This window comes from Dufourea novaeangliae, unplaced genomic scaffold (genome assembly GCF_001272555.1).
Source record: "Dufourea novaeangliae isolate 0120121106 unplaced genomic scaffold, ASM127255v1 scaffold65, whole genome shotgun sequence".
Classification (NCBI taxonomy): domain Eukaryota; kingdom Metazoa; phylum Arthropoda; class Insecta; order Hymenoptera; family Halictidae; genus Dufourea; species Dufourea novaeangliae.
The window spans coordinates 2,350,165-2,369,757 of NW_015373961.1; the positions used below are offsets into that span (position 1 = coordinate 2,350,165).

The window sequence follows — 19,593 nt, forward strand, 5'->3', positions numbered from 1 at the left end:
GGTTTTCGTGCAACCTCATGCGCAGGCTCGGCGAGCACGTGGGCAGGACCGCATGACGAAATTCTGGGGACATTGCAACTACTTACCTACCACATGACGATACGATTCGCGGGCTTGAAATTTTAACCAATTGAATGAACGATCAATGGAGAATTTTACATCACTTTCAATGATATGTAATCATAGTGTACGTCATCGGACTTTAATTCTCCCTGAACTTGTTGAACGCGTAATTATAAGCATTTCTCGTCACTATCGGTGGCGTAAGAAAACGGTATAACATTTTTTATTCACTGTACGTCATTCATCTGTTACAACACACGTTTAATGCTTTTAAGTTTCAAGATTATGACACTGTAGATGTACGTGTAACGCTTTTATTCAGATTTTTAATGGCTTTACTCAAAGCTCATTGAAATTTTAATTCTAATCTGAATTTGCTATATGTACACTAACGTATGCGTTCGAGCATAGCACAGATTCATTTTTAACCGAGCGAGTAATCAACGAAACGTAATTCGATACCATGGAAATCAAACCCCTTTACGATATTTAATACTTGCACAGCGAAGACAGTTTCTTTTATGTGAGATAACCGTAACTTTTTAAAATTCTGATAACCAATGCTTAATATACGAGTGATCGAAAAAGCAAAAACATTATGCAGAAAGACAACAAAATATAATACACAAGTAAGAAAGTGAAATAAATATTTATCGACCAGATCTTCGATCTCCGATTGTTAATTGAATTTGGAAGAAACATTATATTTGTTGCACGTCTCATTAACTGGTTCTTTTTTTAGTGCCAGCTAAGAGAAGAATAAGAATGAGTTGCAAATTACGAGTAGAGTCCCGGGACAGACGTAACAACGCAGTATCTATTCGCTGACAAGTTGTCCGCGTGGTTGTCCCGGAATCCGCAAGCTCTATGCAAAAAAGGAAATGTAATCATATAGGAGGCGTAATTCAATAGTAACACCGTGTGACAAATCAATTCTACGAAGAAAAACACATCTGTGGAATGTACATATTCGATGTTAATCTCGCGGTCTACAAAACTATTAGCCGAATAAACAAAATCGATATTAATCAAACGATCTATCCGCAGCGTAACAATCTCATTGGACTAACGGTGTCGCGTGTCTAACCTTATCGACTGAAAATTGTGACACATTTGTGCAACAGGTTTCAGAACTATCTTGTCATTGATTTACTATCGACCATGATAACGCAGGCACCTTGGTCAAACGCATGTGTGATTTTAACCTATTTCCGTTTAAACGAAACCAAAGTTAGCTTAAATAATTCTTTGTGTATCTAGCATAATTTTTATTCCACAATTCTTCGTTTTTATAGAATTTTTTCGCTAGAATACGGATTTTAAGTAAATTTTTCTTTGCTTTTGACAAACATTACAAATGAGAGAAACGTCTTTCAAGTATTGGCCTCTTCCCCTTGTGCTTCACGGGCTCTCTGAACTTCGTTGGTTTGTTTCCCGAGTACCACGCATGCAGGTCGTGCAAGAATGGCTTGGTTAATTCTCGTAGTTCTTTTTCCCGTTCTACGTCAGTCCCTGGAAACCCTATTTTATCGTAGATTGACTGCCATCGCGTATCGGTATCAGATGGCCTGCTATCTGTCCGCTGTGCATCCTCCTTCCGTTTCGCATCGCGAGAAACCGACACAACTGCTGCGCAATACATCATATTTCACGAGAATTAGAGTTAAAAAATCAAACAGTCGAACGAATAGTAGAAGCCAGATTTATATTCGTACGATGCTTGTTTATGGGACAGATGCATTCATCGATAGATGGACCGTTTTTTGGCACCTTTTCATCGCCCTTTGAGGAATCCGCTTTATTCAGAACTTCATTGACGCTTTCATCTTCCGGGTCCTATTCAAATTTAATCGACACTGTTAGTTTCGTCTTAGAAGATATCCATCATGTTATAAACAGACCGTGGATTTCGTTTATCCGTTGTAGATGCAACCGAGTAAAATATATTATAAACTAAAAATTCGAATAAAATACAGGCACTGACTCCATTTTCTTGTTTATCTAGTAATGTTATTCACTTAGGTAATAAGTATCTACATTTCCTTTCATTTTTCATAAATCGGTGAATAGAACGTGAATTCGCATGAAGATCCGCGGTCTATTTATACACAGACGTAATCAGAACAGGTGAGAACGTATGAAGCGTATCTTACGTATCCCACTATACGCGATATTTGCATGTCTGTTACGCACATTTTCCAGGCTGTAATCACATAGCCTTGATATGTATTCGATGCAAAACACACACGACTCGTTGAGCACATAGTGACATGCTGGCATCAATGAGGAAGACAAATACATAATACCTGTGGCCGCCATTTTTTTAATTTTAACCGACCCGGGAGATTTGCTTCTCGAACCGCACGAGAAACAATTTACTACTAATAGCTACTCTTTCCTTGATTAATTTTAGATAGTAATACACGGAAAATACAATTCCCTGCGAACGCACATTTCACGAATTACGACCAATAACTTGAGGCTCGCAGTCGGGACCATTAACAATACGCTAATGGTCACGTAGCCACATGCAAATGGTACATCTGGCAAGGAGATAAGACCGTATATTACACAACGATCATTAAAAAAGTAACAATAACCGTGCATTGAAAATAGTCAAGGACACACTGCGAATGATTTGATCTTTAGAAGAACATTTAACTGTACGACTTGATCTTTAGAAGGACATTAACTGCAAGACTTGATCTTTAGAAGGACATTAACTGCAAGACTTGATCTTTAGCGGGACATTAACGATAAGGGACAATGATACTAGTGCGCCATAGTTTCGGCCAGTGGCGTGGAACGAAATCGTTCGATTGTTTACTACGGAATGTTAATTTCATAATTGTAAAACGTAACGAACGTTCACTTTTCGCGGTAGTAAGAGCGTCAACCTTGATCTATTTTATGTAACTTGGTAGATCGAACGATAAGAAGTGATTTTTGCGACGTGGAACCGAGTGCACGCGGATAAAGTTTCCGCGCGTTACGACAGAAACTTTATGGCGCGGCATCAAAGGCCCCCGTTCATGTAATATTCCGGATATTTAATTTCACAGATGCGGAGTTCTCACGCTAACGGTGTGACGGACGTATCGCTTAAACCGTTTCACCTAACAATAGCGGAGCTAGAAAAGTTCCAAGTATTAGAAGTTGCATAGGTTGGTATTGTTAGGTTATCGTGTGACACTCTGTATGACCGTAACCAGTAGTACTCTAGTAATTTTTTTTTGGAATCATATTATGACTTTCTCATGACAGTAAAATTATTGATATTAATAATAAACTTCAAAAACTTTCAAAAAACATGCTTTCCTACAAATACTTTCATACTTTCATCATTCCATAACTTACACCCGGTATGTATTTTCTCGGATGTTCCATCTGAAGTTTCTCGATATTTTTTCTACTTTTTTGTTCCGATTCGTTCAATTTTTCATGCGCGGGTTCGTTTATGGTTCCTGTCGAAAGTTTCCTACATCTTTCGGCTTCACCGCCCCACCAAAATGGTTGCCTCAAAAAATGACATGGATGATCATATGTCGAAGTCCTGTTGAAAATAATGCTTCATTTCGGTCACCGTGCTTGATACAACTAAATGAAACATTTACTTAGATATTTCTTCTTTTTCCGGGCACTCCACCATGGTCGTATTGAGTTTTTCAACATTCTTCAATCGCCTGCCGCGAATTCCATGTAATTCGTATTGCGGTGAACGCGGGAAAACCGAAAAGAAAGCTACGAATTCGAAAATACGAATTTAATCATTAACGTGCCCCAACGAATTCTTTTTACGATCAAAACAATGTTCATCCGAACGAGTCTATTAATCGAGGATTAGCAATCGAGCTAATGTTTCCAAACGTCTCGCTGAAATTAGGTTAAAAATCACTCGTGACTCATTAGGAAATTAGTGTCGTCCGCGATTCATTTCGTCGTAGATTAATTCTCGGACGTCTTATTATTCGTGCGGCCTGCATTCGATTGGTCGAAATTGCCGGAACGGTATGTGTCCCTTAATTAGTTTAAATGGGGAACAATTAATATTCCAGACGAGTCTTTGAGCACTAGTGGAATGTTCTTGGTACGTCCGAGCAGATATCGAAATTATGACTTTTTAGCATTTTAATGCAAACAATTCTATGTTGATAATCGTTCAATTAAACTGTTATAATTGTAGTGCAATACAAACTGTTGTGTGACGGTCGTTGGATTGGTTGCCGTTTACCCATCAAGCTCAGCATTTCGAAGACCGTTCGATCACCTCGACCAGGAGGATCCACGAACCCTTCCTTCTCCTTTTTAATACACTGGTTTAAAACACGCGGGTCGAGCTCTTCAACAGGCGCTATCGGATCGCCTGTAACAAGTACATAAACTTTCACCCAATTCAATCGTCTCAATTCAATTGCGACGTCGCGTTAAATGGCCCCAGTTGAATTAATTGGATGATACGGGCAAAAGTTTATCGTCGCGTCCTTGAGCGTCACGTTTGCAGCGTTATCGAGTGAACTGCAATAGTACTTGAATCCCATTCGACGGTAACACTTTGAAACGATGGTTGATGTAATCGTAACGAAATTAATACCGCGACAAGGATGGCCAATTGTGTCAGAATATGAATTGTAAATTGACTGTATCTAGAAATCTAAGAAAAACTGTTTATATTTGATTGAAATATAATAAACTTGCTCAGCGTTCTTTTGATCGGTTTGAGCTGTTTAGCCACATATTTATGCGTGGGGGCTGGTCTTCCATGATGAAAAACCCCATCCGATAGGTACGTTGCCGATACATCGGTTATGTAATAGTCGATCGGTGGCGGTTCTGGAAACTGAATGATCGATAAATCACGTGGTAAAATCTGAGTAATTCGAACATCATAGAATTCGTTACCATAAACATGGTTCCGTATCAGAGTGTACAAAACAGAAATTTCATAACACGAAGATATTCCCTTTGTTCCCAAACAAGCATCAGAATCGTCGATACGAACAAGATCGAATGACTCGCCAGGATTCTATGGAAACAGCGGCTCGTCTGTTATTGCAAATAAAGGATATCTACTGTATATCTATCGATGACGAAGGCGCCGATAATCGATGCGTCATCGTCGTTGCTTATGTCGCTTCAAAATTCCAAATATTTCTCGTGATTATTTACAGTCCAGGGTTTACGCATCGTAATGCACGGCTACAACGTTGGTCACGAGTCACGAGTGATTATCGTGCAAAAACGAGAACCAGTTTCCTAAGGTTACGGCGCGCGTCCTATCTGAAATACGTCGCGTTATCGATTCACCGTGGACACGACGAAAACTTCACGGAAATGGTTTCCGTCTAACCCCAAAGATGTTTAATTAAACAAAATTTCCGTCGACAATCATTATCCATGCGAAATCCTCAGTGAAAGTCGCTGCTCGTCCGCCCCATGTCTCTGGTAAATCGACGAGATCGCACCCGATGGAGCGCGGAAGTCGTACGAAGAAGAAATCCTCGAGTGGGGAAAAGGTTAAAAAGCCGTCAGAATCGAAGGAATCGGAGCTCGGTAGTCGCGAAGTAACGGTGACGGAACCGAAGGAGCAATATCTATTTCTCCTAGAATTCTTGGTGAACCACGTGACCGGCGATCGTCTGGCAAAACTAAATCAAATGTTCTTCGTTCCAACATCGATCTCCATCAATTTCCTCCACTTCGTCGAAGACGAAACCATCGAGATAACCCCCGTGGATCCTCTATTCCAACCTCAGGCAGGGATCGCCGACGACGTGGAGTACTTTTATTCAGGTTGTTCCGTGTTGTTCGCGATCGATCAACGCACGGTATTAAACAGGATCCTTGATTTCATCGTGACACTCGGGGTGGAGAAGAAAATGCCAGAAGGGGTGAAACCGAATGTTCTGATAGGGACCGGCCAGTTGGATATGAGCAAGCACTTCGCCGCCCTTAGAAAAGAGATGCTGCAATGCTGGCACCGATTGGCACCGCCGCCCAAATGTTTCGAGGGTGAGGTGCCGTTGATGTACGAGGACATTGAAGTCGGCACAGTGTGCATGTTCGTCAGGATATCCGCTTTTGGGGAGACCATTGTAACAGAGTTCGATGCTCCTCCTGATATGGACATCGACACGTACGTCTTCAGAAGCAACGAGGTGGATCAGAGATCTTTGGGCTACAAGTGTCGGATCGTTGACTCGAAGAACGCTGATATTGGGGCTGATTCGGCGTTGGACTTGACCGGTGGTCCCCCTTGTCGAGTTTGCGTCAAAGAGCAGCATCCTTGCACACCTTGCGCGAATCCATGCGGCGCCACCTTGAAACCGAACGTGAGCGAACGTCAGGTGGGCGGTTCGGACGGATATCCGACAACTGTGTCGAAGTCCCAATCGAAACCAGAAACCTGCGACGACTTGTACAGGAACGGCGGACCGATCCAATCGAGCCGTGGTCAACCGTGCGGAAAGGCGGTGGTTCTGAAGGTTTCTGGTGTGTTGGACACAGGGGCGAACAAGAAACCGACGGTCACGGTCGCGTCCGAATCCGAGGCGGCCGATCAGGACTGCGGCGATCCCAGTCACGATGTTTTCGTGCTGAGGATCGGGAAGAAGGGTATAGTTGGTGCCGGCGAGAAGTCGGATATACAGTTGGAGATGAGAACGCCGAAGGGCGTCGAAAAGGGGCCGCCGATGCGAATGGAGACCAGGGAGATGCAAACGGATGAGGGAAAGAAGAGGGGGAAAAAGAAGAAGAAGAAGAAGAAGAAGGAATGAAGCTCGTTTGATCTATCTCTTGAACTCGCTGTGGCACCCGGTGCACCAAAATGTGTACAGGCTCTATTCACAGTTTGATTATATCATTTTTATTTTTACCTTAAAATCGGAGGAATGTTAATGTTGTAATAAAATAGACTGATATGTGCAATAGGCGAGGACAAGGGCTTCCGAAGAACTTTAATGCGAAACATTAAGCGGAATGCGAACAATTTGGATTTATTGGTTGTATAAACATGTATAGAGTGATTTAAATGTGGTGTTTGTTATTTTTACATTTTACTGCGTGTTATAGAAAATAAAGTTAGAAGGAATGGTAGCGTTAAGAACGTTCAAGGTAAAGTTGTTGATGAGATGTGAGGATAATGGTTGACCTTGAACAGTCTTATTTCGGTCTAACTGTAGTTTCTTTTGGAAATTGGGTTATTATTGAAAATTATTTGACTCAAAGGGTTGCACGCACTATTTTCGAATGACCGTGTACCTGACATCCGATGAGTATCATTAAATGAATATTCGAAAAGTTTGTAACATCTATATTCCTGTAACGGTGTAAAATCGCAAACTTCTGTATTATCATGTTTTTTGAAATAAAAATATCAAATGACAGCCTCGAGTGCCCTCTAGTTTAATCCTGATCTTCGAAATTTTGCCACACACATCACTATTTGACAAGTGTATCTAAATTAATAGTTCAATAGGATACATATCCGTAACGTTCTTCGATTAAAAAAAAAAGAGTATGTTTTAAATCATGAAGCGAAGTTTTCACTATTTTTAAAGCCGAACTTGAAATGGATGACGAACAACAGCTATTCTTGATCGAATTCCTGGTCGATAGAATTAAGATACCTGTAATCAGGGCGATGCAAGAGGAACTATTGCCGGCCTGCACTTGCGTTTCGTTTCAAGTAATCTCTATTAGTGCTGAATAGAACTTTACATTTGCATTAAACGTTTGAAATAGATCTCGTAGCGAAATCATAACCTCCAAATATTACAACATCTGTATCTACGAAACAGAAGGGATCTCTGGTTGCAAGTTCTATACTGTCACTCTGTTTCTCACGAATAAACTGCGAAATTCAATTAATCTAATATTAGAAACATATATGATTCACAGATTCTCAGTCTACCAGCAATAGATATTTGCCAGGAAGCCCTGACTGACGGTTGCGGTTGCAACGACGGCGACACTCAGATCTTCAAGAAGGGAAAATCTTGTTTGTTCGCCCTTCCATCGATCGTTCTTCAGAAACCGTTGACCACGTTCCCCATAAAACTGACCGTTTACAAGAAGCTACCACCGGGTGTGTTGCCGGACGTGATGGCGATCGGTAGTTATGAGATCGAGGCGAAGGCGCTGATGAACGCAGTGTTAAGTCAGCAGGTGTTCAAGATACCGAATCCTTGTCAGACGATCAAGGACACGTTCAAAATTAGTACGGCGACCGGTCAGTGCGTCGGCACGGTTACGGTCTACGTCAGGGCTTCCGGTTTCGGCCGAAAGATCATCACCCAGTTCCAGATACCTCACAATAGAAAGCCGTACTTGTTCAAGGGAGTCGACGACAGTCCTGTTTTCCAGTGCAAAAAGATACCCTCTACTTGCTATACACCTGCCCCGGTGAAATGTACCTGCACGAAGAAATGCCTCGACGGTAGCGGCGAGTTCACTGGAAGGACATGTTGCCCCACACCGTCACCGCCCTGTCCACCGTCACCTCCGAAAATCGTTCAGCCTGATTGGGGTCCACGACCCTGTTGTCCCTCCCGACAGGCGTCTCCTGGGTTCGTTTATCCTTTTATTGCTCCGTTTACAAAGACGGCAACGTGAACTATGGCCCACCTTTGTTTCGAGACAAAAGCCGTTCGCTCGAGAGGGTCAAAGGGATTGCGGATTAGGGGTTCTGAAATTGATCATTCGAATTAGTCGAGACTCATAAACAATGAATCGATACTGATGATCCATGAAAGGTTTATTAAGGGATCGGAGATTACAACGGGACTTTTCTTAACCTAATTATCTGCTACTCGAACGGTCTTCGAAAACTCCTAAATTCTAGGATACTGTCATATAATCTTACAAATAAAGTACTGAATATTTTTAATTGCTGAGTATTAACAAATGTAAAAGATAAGATGTAATATGTTCTCTCTTTTTTTTTAAATGTGAATGAAATTGTAGGAAGGTTCTACTGTACTTCAAATTCTGTAAATAAGGGTATACTTATACAGGGTGTTCCAAGTTTAAATGCCCAAATCGCCATTGAAGCGTAAAAATTTCCGATTATCTATATTCACAAAATACACCGACACAGTTTCAATAACGTTTCATCCATTGTCCAGAGCACCAAACTCTACTTGCCCGCCGAGATCACAACGAAATGATCAACAAGCCGCCTCTTTTGGAAACTGTCCACCCTGCTGTACACCGCAACACGGACAACTCGTGAAATTGGGCGGACAGCCGGGCTTGTCCAGACAACAATCCGTCGCCGACGGCAAATGCCTCCCTTGTTCCTTGCCCAAACCGCAAAATGATGGGTGCGCGCCATGTTGCGGTGCTCCTTTACCACCGTCGAAAGGATTTCAATCGTACACCGATCCGTCGAACAAAGAAGCTAGCACAAAGAAATGCGGGTGTCCCGTGAAGGATTACAGTTGCAACTGTAGACAGAAGTGATGGAAACGTTCGCAATGGAAACTGGAACATTTCCGATTCTCGGGCGATAAAAAAACGAAATGTAGAAAGTGAAGGAAGATATTTTTTTCCGATGAATTACGAAGGGTCTGGAAAGCATACAGCAAGAGGTACGTAAAAATTAATGATGTTCACGTAAACAACGATAGTGTGAACTTCCCGAAAAATACGAGACGTTCGATAAGCAGTGATATTTTTAGCAAAATTTTTATCCTTCATTAATAATATTATAACCTTCTGTTTGTATGCAACCACTGTGTATTTATACAGTTACTTATCCGAACAGATTAAACTGAGATCACTCTCTTTCATTGAATCTTAAGAATTATATGTTCATTGGATAATTCTCGTTATTTATTAACCCTCCTTTGTTGGGTTTTGTCGCTTGATCGTGTTAATTATCGGGTCACCGGTGACCCGGTCATAGGACTGTGAAGATTAAATACTTCACGACGCAGATAAATACGTAAGTGTCTATAGACTCTATATAACGAACGGTAAAACAAGTTAATAGCTTTTTAATTGCTCTGAAATCGTCGCTTAACGAACACGCACTATTGTTTTTCACCTCGTTGCAACAGCCCATTCGGCCTAAAAATCCGACCTGTAATTAAATTTTCCGTGACCATGAAAAGCGTATTACAAACGCATCACATCGCACGAAGACGTTCTATATCTCTGTTCGATACTTCTATGATACTTTAAAACACACAGGTTTTGCTGTTACAATGAATCATTCGATCTCCAAGTAACCTAACCAAGTCAACACATTGGTTGAGATCGGGATTGAAAACGTTCCGACGACAACGCAATAGGAGGCGATACTGATACGCGCGTTGCCTCGATTTGAATAATAATGCGAGGAGAACATTAACCGCGGGAGGGGTGGGGGGTGGTGACTTTCACGCAATTAGAACGGCCGGAAGCGGTAGTTAACGAGCCTTAGGAAAGAATAGACGTCGAATATGCGGGAAACGTGAAAAGGATGCAACGGGCCGGCAAGAAAGAGGGCAAGAACAGGAGGAAGTCGAGCCGCCGACGCCGTCGACGTTCGACGGAAAGGAAGCGTGAACAGCAAACGGCGATACACGAAGCGGAGGAACAGGAACGTTTGCGTAAATGGGAAGAGTGCTGGGAGAAGAAAGTACAGGCCCAGGAGGATCGGGATTTCGCTGAATGTTGCGCGGCGAAAGGGTTGTGCGTGAGACCGAGGACTCAATCGAACATTTGGATCAACGTCACACGGGATAGATCGCTTCAGGAAATAAATATCACCGTCAAGTAAGACAGAATTTTATCATTTCTTACTATGTATGTACTTCGGGGTGATGCTTACTTGATCTAAAACAAGTTTTATTGTATTTTTTCATGGGATCCCCTCTGTCGATGTGTTCACTCTTATGAGTAAGGAATAAAATGGTATTTCAAAAAATGTTCCAGTTAAATATTAGGGGTTCCTATCAGCTATTGAATTCTGTTTTTTTTTTTTTAAGAAAAAGAATGCAATTTTCTTTTCGAAATGTGATTTTTTTGCACAGTTATTTAACATTGGAATGTTGTTGCGAAATAAAATTTGTGAATCGATAACTTCACTGAACCAATAACAACTGAAACATACTTTATATTCTTCTTTACTATACTTTGAAGTGCACTCTTTTCAACGAATAGTATTTTGGGCGAAGGGCTAGTCTTGTTATTGTACTTAACGTTCATTTTTCATTTACCAGAAATGTTCCCGTCCCGAGACCAAAGCCCCCGCCTCTGCCACCATTGAAACCACAAAGACGGTCTGAAGATGCAGCCGCGGGGAAACGTACCGGAAAGAAAGTTCACAAAAAGATTGGCACAGGAAAAAGAAAAAGAAAAAGAAAGTAACCGCCGGTCCCATTACAGCGTAAGCAACTTATCATGAGATCCATAGTATTATCACGAATGACGACCACTTTTTCTCCATTTATGCTTTTGTTTATTGTTTTCTGCATGTATCGTACGTCCGTGCTTTTCTATTTTACCATTTGTAAAAATACATTGGACCACGGCGCGGCAAAGATGGCGCTGTCACGTGTTGTTATTCTCGTCGTTCCAAGTACGTTCACCGAACCACCGGAATGGAAATACATACATACATAGTCGTGGCGGCGGGAGAATCATAGTGTTTTCGCCAATACGATGACAATAACTATTTCTTACTTGGTTGCAATAGGGTGTACAAGATTGTTATCTTAGAATCATTTAATATAAAACCATTATCCTATTTGTAACGGCGGGTCGCGCAGTATTTTTTTTCCTAGGATATGAAGTAATTAATTCATACACGAAAAAAGGTTCATCTCAACATACAGTTTTTTTTTCAAATGAACTAAAAACCTCCTTATACAAAATTATGATCAGTCTTCTTAACCCTCAGACACCACAGCCCTCCGATTCATTGGAAGGAGAACATTCTTCCACAAATACTTACAAATCACAGCCACGTTCTTACCATATGTTCAGAAAACTGACACAATCCGCTTTCTAACATAGGTGTCTCGATGTCGTTTAACCGACTTAACCTAACAAACAGCAAGAGACTTCAGCCGGTCTGACCTTCCGGGAACGGGCGTTCATTGACACACGTTCCCCCAGGAAAAGTGACGTTGCAACTGTCTGCAAGGACGTTGCACGCCACAGGCGTTATTCCTGTCCTCGGATTCGAGTGGGAGATGGCAAGGGGGGAGGGGAGGAAACACTCGAGAGGGACAGAAGGGAGATGTGGCGATAAAAGCCGACCGGAAGGGGGTGAAAACGCGAGAGGAGGGAATCGAGACGGACTGCGCGTGCTCTCGCCATTCGCCACCCTCTGTTGCCACACGCGAGCGCGCGCGGTACCGGGGTTGTAAGCCGATATTGTCGGGCAGGCGCATTACCCGGTTAACACCGGTGGGGAAAACGAAGAGATGTGACAATAAAAGAGCATATATAATCGGCGTCTAAACGCACGTTAACCTCTCGGAGCACTGGCTGGTTAGCTGGCTGTCTGGCTGGTTGTGGGGCTGGCTGCCTCGCGCGTCGCCACCACCATCGAGAAAAAAATTTATAACCCCGCGATGAGAGCCAGAAAGAGAAAGTGAAATGTTTCCCCTAAAGTGTGTGTATGTGTGCGTGTGTGGCACTACGTGAGAGAAAGAAAAACCGTGCGCGAGTGTGTGTTACACGTCAGTGTACAGATACCTAACCCGTTTTTCATACCGACGGAAAAAGAAAGAACGGTCTCGAGGAACCGTCGTGGATATCTCCTCCGTCTCGCCGTTCGACCGAGGGAAATGGACATGAACAACTCGCCGCAGAATACGGAGATCGCCGGGCAACAGCACCGGTCTGGCGGCGGCGGTGGCGGCGTAGAGAACAGCGACGAGGAGGAATGGAGTGGTGTCGTGGAATGTGTAATGTTATTACATCGACTCGTGTATCGAAAGAATGATTTTTATTTGCTGAAACAGCCTTCCTCGAGCAGTTTCTTGTTGCCCATTTCGAGTTGTTTTTCGTGGTCAAGGAAATTCTGTGGGTTGCACAACGTGTGTTGAATCTTTATTACCTAAGCATATATATATATATATATATTATTTTTTTTTTTTCGTTGTTATTATTGTTGTTCCTCGTGGTCTTGTTTCACATTCGTACGTTCATTTCTTCCACTAGAGAATCGTTGTCTTCGTAATAAATCGGGACCGTTATCTGTTGATTCTGTTTATTCTCTCAACTGCTGAGCTTAACACGGATCCCAATATTCCAGAAACCGCGGCTTTACATCCGAGTTTATGCATACACTTTCTCCGTTGCACTCGCTATGTTTATAACGTGGGTATACAGTGAGGTCTGGATCAGCGCAAGGATTTCAATACGAAACGGTTCTACCGGAATCTTGGTCGACCAGTTGTTCCTTTCTTTTCTGTCGTTCTATCCCTTTTACCGCCGTTACATCTCAATCCACTTGGATTAACGTTCCTCGGGAATGTCGTTGCACTGATCAGGGGTTCATTGTATCGGTACACGTCGGTTCAATATTTTCTCGCTTCTAACGATACATACATATTACACGTTTTTCTTTTCATTCTATTTCTAGTGACACGCGAATTCATAGGATGATATTTTGTAGCCTCTTATCGTTGCCAGAGCTCGCTACACTAACGTCTGTTCCTTCGTAGGCTGTTCTGGAGAGGTCGAAGTCTGATCGGGTGACACGAACGGATGAGGACAGGCGTCGTCGCACTATTATCGTTGAGAAGAAAAATGGCACGTACGGTTTCACGTTACAGGTAACGTACATATCCATGTGTCCGCTCTTTTTCCCAGGCACGAACTATACATTTTCCCTTGAGCTTCAGAAATTATAGAGAATCGCACATTTAATCACGTATAACCGTATGAAACGGTATCGTGAAGAAACTTGTTTTCAAATGGCTTTTATAGTTTTCGAATTATTACTGAAACTCGAACGGATTTGAATTCGATATTAGAAATGACGATAACGAAAAATTGCGTAGAGTTACGGGATACATTACAAAAGGGAGCAGGAAATCGAGATGGTCACCTACGTGGACTACGTCGAATACGACGGGCCGGCGTTCAAAGCCGGTATGCGGGAGGGTGACGTTATATTATCGATAAACGGCCATGAAATGGATCGAGCTGACCACAAAACGTTGGTCAATTTTATAAAGAACTGTGATACTAGGATGCGAATGGTGGTGTCTTTCGAGGACTGTGTGAGAAAGGTGAGACGAACGGCGTTTAAACCGACGATGATCCAGAGTCTAAACTGTATAATCGATTAATAACGACGATGTTTTTTTTTCCTCCCTTCCTTCCTGCCCAGGTGGAATTGCATATGCGTTACATCGAGTTACAACGTGCTCTCCAATCCCGGCTCGGCGAATTGGAAAGACTGTGCGAAAGAGAAAGGTCTCTTCTAATGGGTCGATGGAAAACCCATTCCCTGCCAGCTCGCAAGAGAACGCCTAACAATGTGATTACGAGTAACCCAAATCAACCATCGCCGTCGTCGAGCTTCAATTCTTCCACGATTCAGTGCTGTCGCCCGGCCACGTCCACGGAACACCTACTGCTCTACAACGTGGTAATTTCCAAACTCATAGATGGACACGATCTAAATGTTTTGGAACAAAAAGCAAAAACGCATGTACCGTGAATGTTTTATGGTTATTAGACTAATACACCGATACACAGAGGTTGAAACAGTTCCCACAAATTACTACTGCCAATCTATTATATGGAGTTGTTATTACAAAACAAAGACACCGGATCGAATATCATATCACATTTGCGGGAACTATCACCCCTGTAATGATTGTTATCGAAGGTTGTCATTATGGATGAAAAATGTTCACACCTGTACCAGTTTTGATCTTTTGTTCCATTTAAATCAACGTCCACAGAGTGAAACTAATCGTTATTGTGCTGTCCTTTTCCTTAGTTTTCCGATGGTCGGCCTTGTTTAGTACCTCGGACCGCCGCCTGTTTGGTGGCTGTAGGACCGCCACGATCTCGTAGCGATCACCATCATTTCCTCTCAAAGATGTCCAACGACTCAGGAGTAACGGCCTCGTCGCGACACAGCTACCACCAAGCGAATGGAATGAGTACCACCCCGGCGAAATCTAAATCGCACAAATCCTGTCAGCAACAGCAATCCAGCTCAGGTGGAGAGCAACCTCTTCACGCACCATCGCAGAACAGTCTTTGCGTAGCATGTATCTCGAGCACTAATCGTCGTAGAGAACAATCGGACAGCGGCAGTTTGGATGCATACGATCTGGCCAGTCCATGCTGCGATCCAAATTGCGTGCCCAGTCGTCGTCGTCGGGAGAAACAGAGACGGGCGCGAAACGAGCAGAATCATCATCAGCAGCAACAGCAGATACAACATCATCATGTCCAACGGGAACAGCCACAACAAACGCAGCAACAACAGCAACAGCAACACGGCGCACACAATTGTTCCCGCACGTCGGGACATAGTTTACACTCGATCACGAGCAGCGACATCTCTACCATCGTTGACAGCGTCGCCTCGTGTACAACCAGCCTAAGCACAGATACCCTATACTGGGATCCATCGAATGTTCATCAACGACCACCACCGTGCCTTCAGTACGCTAAACCGAAGTCATGGGACAATTTAACAACGAAAGCGTTCGGAGGCTACGGATTCGGTTATGGGTATTTAGACACGGCAACCATAAAGACGCACAGCGCCGAAAGACCCGGCAAAGGTACGCATGGACGAGCGAAAACCCCAACCGGAACCGTACAGAGAAGGCCAAGCACTAGTACAACGTATTCGGGAAGTTCCACCAGGCATTTTCAACCGACAAAGTCTACCGAAAGCCTCTTAATACCGCCCCCTTATCAGGGTGAATTGGACGCCAGCCTAAGTTGCGAATGCTTGGACGGACCGACTCCACGATGCGTGCCGGTTATGCAAATCGAGAAGCATAATCGGCAAGATGATGGTGGCTACATTATCAACACGCACACGCAAGTCAGACATCGCCGGTCTAGTCATTCCGATGGGAAGTTAAGGGCTCTAAACAATTCCGAAGTAACGCGATTGTAATTTTTTCCCATTGGAAACAGTACCCTAACGCACAATTGGGAAGAAGTTTATTTCGTATAACGAATACAACCTCATAATTTATTCAGGAATTACCAGATATCGATTTATTTCAAGAAACACTTACTCGTTAATCACGAATTAAATGTATGGCACTTTAACCAAATTTTTCTCAAATCAAATTTTCGTTCGTTATTCGTTGTCCGCTAGCGACGAATAAATTTTTTAATTAATCGGCGCTGCCGCCGAACACCTAAGAACGGAAGACTTGGACATAGCAGTTAGGCTATTTATGAAGAAACCGTCTACATATAGGCGAGAGTCTATTTAAGATGATGATTTTACTCGTCAGTTTATTCGATAAAAAATTATTCGTTATTCGAAGATTACTCGAATAAATTTTCATTCGAATAATGCCTAATTCTACATTAATGAAATACTCCATATGTTTAATATATCAAACTCCATATGGCAACGTAACGGTGCGAACCGTTCCTCCCACCTGTTCTCATTTAAATTTTTGTAACCGGCTTTATATCACGACAATGGAAACCATGTTAAAACGTATTAGGGAAAATTAGTGTTTTATTCGCCGAATGATTCGAGAACAGACCAGATCATTTACAATTATTGTGTTAAAAAAAAGACACAGGTTTGGTTGATCGTTTTGTTCATAGTAGTATCGCTTAACCAACGAATGATTTTTTAAATGTTTTCCAGATGGTTGATGTAACGTAACGATGCTCGCCGCGCTTTTTAATCTTTTCAAATTTTTTATGATTAATTGACAGTGCGATTGTTTGAAAACAATTTTAAACTGTGGTAAATGTTAATAGTAATATCATCGTTATCATAAATTGAATAGACTATTGAAGTATATTATTTCGAAATAAAAATGATATAATCATCCTGTAATTCGAGAATGCGGCGAAGTAGAAGACGAAAATAAACGTTTTTAAGAAAATCTAAAGACTACTTCGAGTTTATAATTTATTTATAAATTTCCTCGCATTTACTCAAATGAAGAAAAATCATATTGATTGTTGCGTTTCCTTTAATCGATGTTGTTCATGAGCAATTATCAGTTATAACATTTGTAATTAATATTTCATTTTTTGTAGCAGCGTTTTCCAAGTAACAGCTTGCAAACCGCGTGGAGTTTTCTATTTCTGTCTACGTTGCCACAAACTCATACGATGCTAAAAACACAATGACAGCTCAACGTCTTCTAAGTATTTCATTAGTATTTGATAATGTTTAACGACGAGAACAGATAATTCCAAAATTGTCGTACAATACGAAGACTGTGGTGTCACCTATGGTATAACGCTCAAACTTCTAGTCAATTAGTACTATATTCTTGTCACGAGATGACACAACGTTACCATTTAACGTTCACTTTATTAAAAAATTATATTGTGATTAAACAATGCAACAAGCAATGATTACTATTAAATAATATCGATGCAAGAAACATCAATGAATAACTTGTCACCAATGAAGCAGACTTTTATTTCTTTTAAATTCTAATTTTCTTGTTTCTCAGCAAGGTTGGTCTAATTGTCAATGCACATTTGCCCTATTAATTAAAAATTGCTGATATTTCATCTACGTTTTTTAATCTTAAATTTAAATACTTGTCAAAACAGAAAAATAGAAATTGCATTTGAACTGACCAATCAGCTAGATGCACTAATGAGTTTTAGTGAACAGATCTTGGCATTCAGCAGTATTCAGTCTGCCGAATACATAAGTTCATGTCCACGCGCGGCATTATTTTGTAACCATTGAATTTTATAATATACCTGGAATCATCCTGGAATGACGCTGGCCTGTTAAACAGAGAACACTGTGTGAGACATGGACCTCACCATGACCAGGTCCATGGTGTGAGAGGTATTACTATTCCCTATTTCACTCTTACACATCTCTTCTGGACGTATCCTCGCGAGCAAACTCGGTTTCCGTTAGGGGAAAAGGGACGTAGAGAAGAGCCTCCTACTATGTTCCTACCTCTTGGTATTTGGAATTACTGAAATTTATGCCACATTAATATTCAACTTAACATTTATTTCAATACCTAGAATAAATTTACCAAGTAATAGGAGAGTTTTCTTCTACGCCTTTTCTTCCCCCTAGTGGAAGCCGAGTTTGCTCGTCGGTTACAATCGTGTCTATACTGCGTATTCAAATTTGCTATAGGATAGTAAATAAATTTACTACAGGATAGAGTAATAAAGGATGGAGGTACCTTCGGTATAATTATCTCCCTTGGCCCCGGCTCATCTACGATTTTCCGTACTCTGTTATCGTTTCAGAGTTCAGTTGAGTTCATTGAGTTCAGTGTTTGTAATTCATTCGATATAGGTTATATTTTGACATTTTGATTTTGAAATTATAAAAAGGAAGCAAAGAAGATGTCTAGGAAGAAACATAATGTTTCCTATATTAAGCCAGACGAACCAAAATTTTTACGGGAATTAAAAGAACGAGTTGGATACAAGGAAGGGCCTACAGTTGACACAAAGGTATGTTTCATCATGTTATATTAAACTTGATATAATACTTACTTAAGTATTAACGGTTATATGTACAAAAAAATAATTTGTTATGCATTAAGAACATTTTTATGTGTATAGTTATAGCTATAGTTACTTATCCATATTCAGATTATTTGTTGTAATAATTCTTACTTTCATCTTTCTTCTTGACTATAACTAACTGTACTCAAGGCATTAAGTATGATTTAATGTTTATAACAGCCATTTACATGACTTCTTAAAACAGAGAGAAGTATTACCACAAGATTCAGATGATGAAAGAGAAGAGTTTGCAGAGGAGAAGCCTGTTGTAGTTGTATTGAATTCTGGTGATTTAACTGCAGAAGAAGCAGAATCATTTACAAAAAAAAAAGAAGAAGGTATGAACAAAATTTGTTTTAATTATCATGTACTTCATAATATTATTAAGCAACAGATTGTGAAGGAATTCTTAATTACAGAGGAAGCTAATGCTCCAGCAGATTTATCCAAAAGAATTATATTTAAAAAGAATAAAAAAGATGAAAAGTCAGATACTACAGATAAACCAGTAAAAAAGAAGATTAGAAAAGAAAAACAAGAAAAAGTTGTACTATCTTTTAATGATGATGAGGATGATTGTGTTTAGCATTACATGCAGATGTTAAATACTTGATAAATATACAAAAGAATCATGTAAAGCATATAGGTTTAATAATTAATAAGTTAAAAGTGTATAAAATAGAACTAATATAAGAACTTTATGTATGTAGCTACTTCGTATATTCATATCTGACTGTAAATATTATTCATACATGTACATAAATTATGAATTTAATTTCCCAAAGCAAGATAAAAATATTGATTGGAATGAATTTTATAAGTATTAAAATCTTTTAACAAACCTACTGACATTTTGAA

General features: G+C 41.0%; 4 protein-coding genes across 4 annotated transcripts; 3 read left to right on the forward strand and 1 right to left on the reverse strand.

Annotated features, from left to right (window-relative positions):
- Positions 1-1,414: 1,414 nt before the first annotated feature.
- Positions 1,415-4,971, reverse strand: LOC107186469. The gene is made up of 7 exons (XM_015574331.1): positions 4,963-4,971; positions 4,759-4,900; positions 4,295-4,426; positions 3,678-3,804; positions 3,400-3,616; positions 1,779-1,899; positions 1,415-1,692 (listed from the first exon to the last, which is right to left on the reverse strand). The coding sequence occupies exons 1-7, from the start codon at positions 4,969-4,971 to the stop codon at positions 1,415-1,417; spliced, it is 1,026 nt and encodes a 341-aa protein (XP_015429817.1).
- A 557-nt stretch (positions 4,972-5,528) lies between these two features.
- Positions 5,529-6,836, forward strand: LOC107186470. Its single transcript, XM_015574332.1, has one exon. The coding sequence runs from the start codon at positions 5,529-5,531 to the stop codon at positions 6,834-6,836; it is 1,308 nt and encodes a 435-aa protein (XP_015429818.1).
- A 6,012-nt stretch (positions 6,837-12,848) lies between these two features.
- Positions 12,849-16,156, forward strand: LOC107186588. Its single transcript, XM_015574486.1, has 5 exons — positions 12,849-13,094; positions 13,725-13,835; positions 14,064-14,294; positions 14,396-14,656; positions 15,014-16,156. The coding sequence occupies exons 1-5, from the start codon at positions 12,849-12,851 to the stop codon at positions 16,154-16,156; spliced, it is 1,992 nt and encodes a 663-aa protein (XP_015429972.1).
- A 2,318-nt stretch (positions 16,157-18,474) lies between these two features.
- Positions 18,475-19,321, forward strand: LOC107186471 (uncharacterized protein KIAA1143 homolog). Its single transcript, XM_015574334.1, has 3 exons — positions 18,475-18,681; positions 18,941-19,073; positions 19,155-19,321. Exons 1-3 carry the CDS (start codon positions 18,571-18,573, stop codon positions 19,319-19,321), a joined length of 411 nt encoding a protein of 136 aa, XP_015429820.1. The 5' UTR covers positions 18,475-18,570.
- The last annotated feature ends 272 nt before the right edge of the window (positions 19,322-19,593 follow it).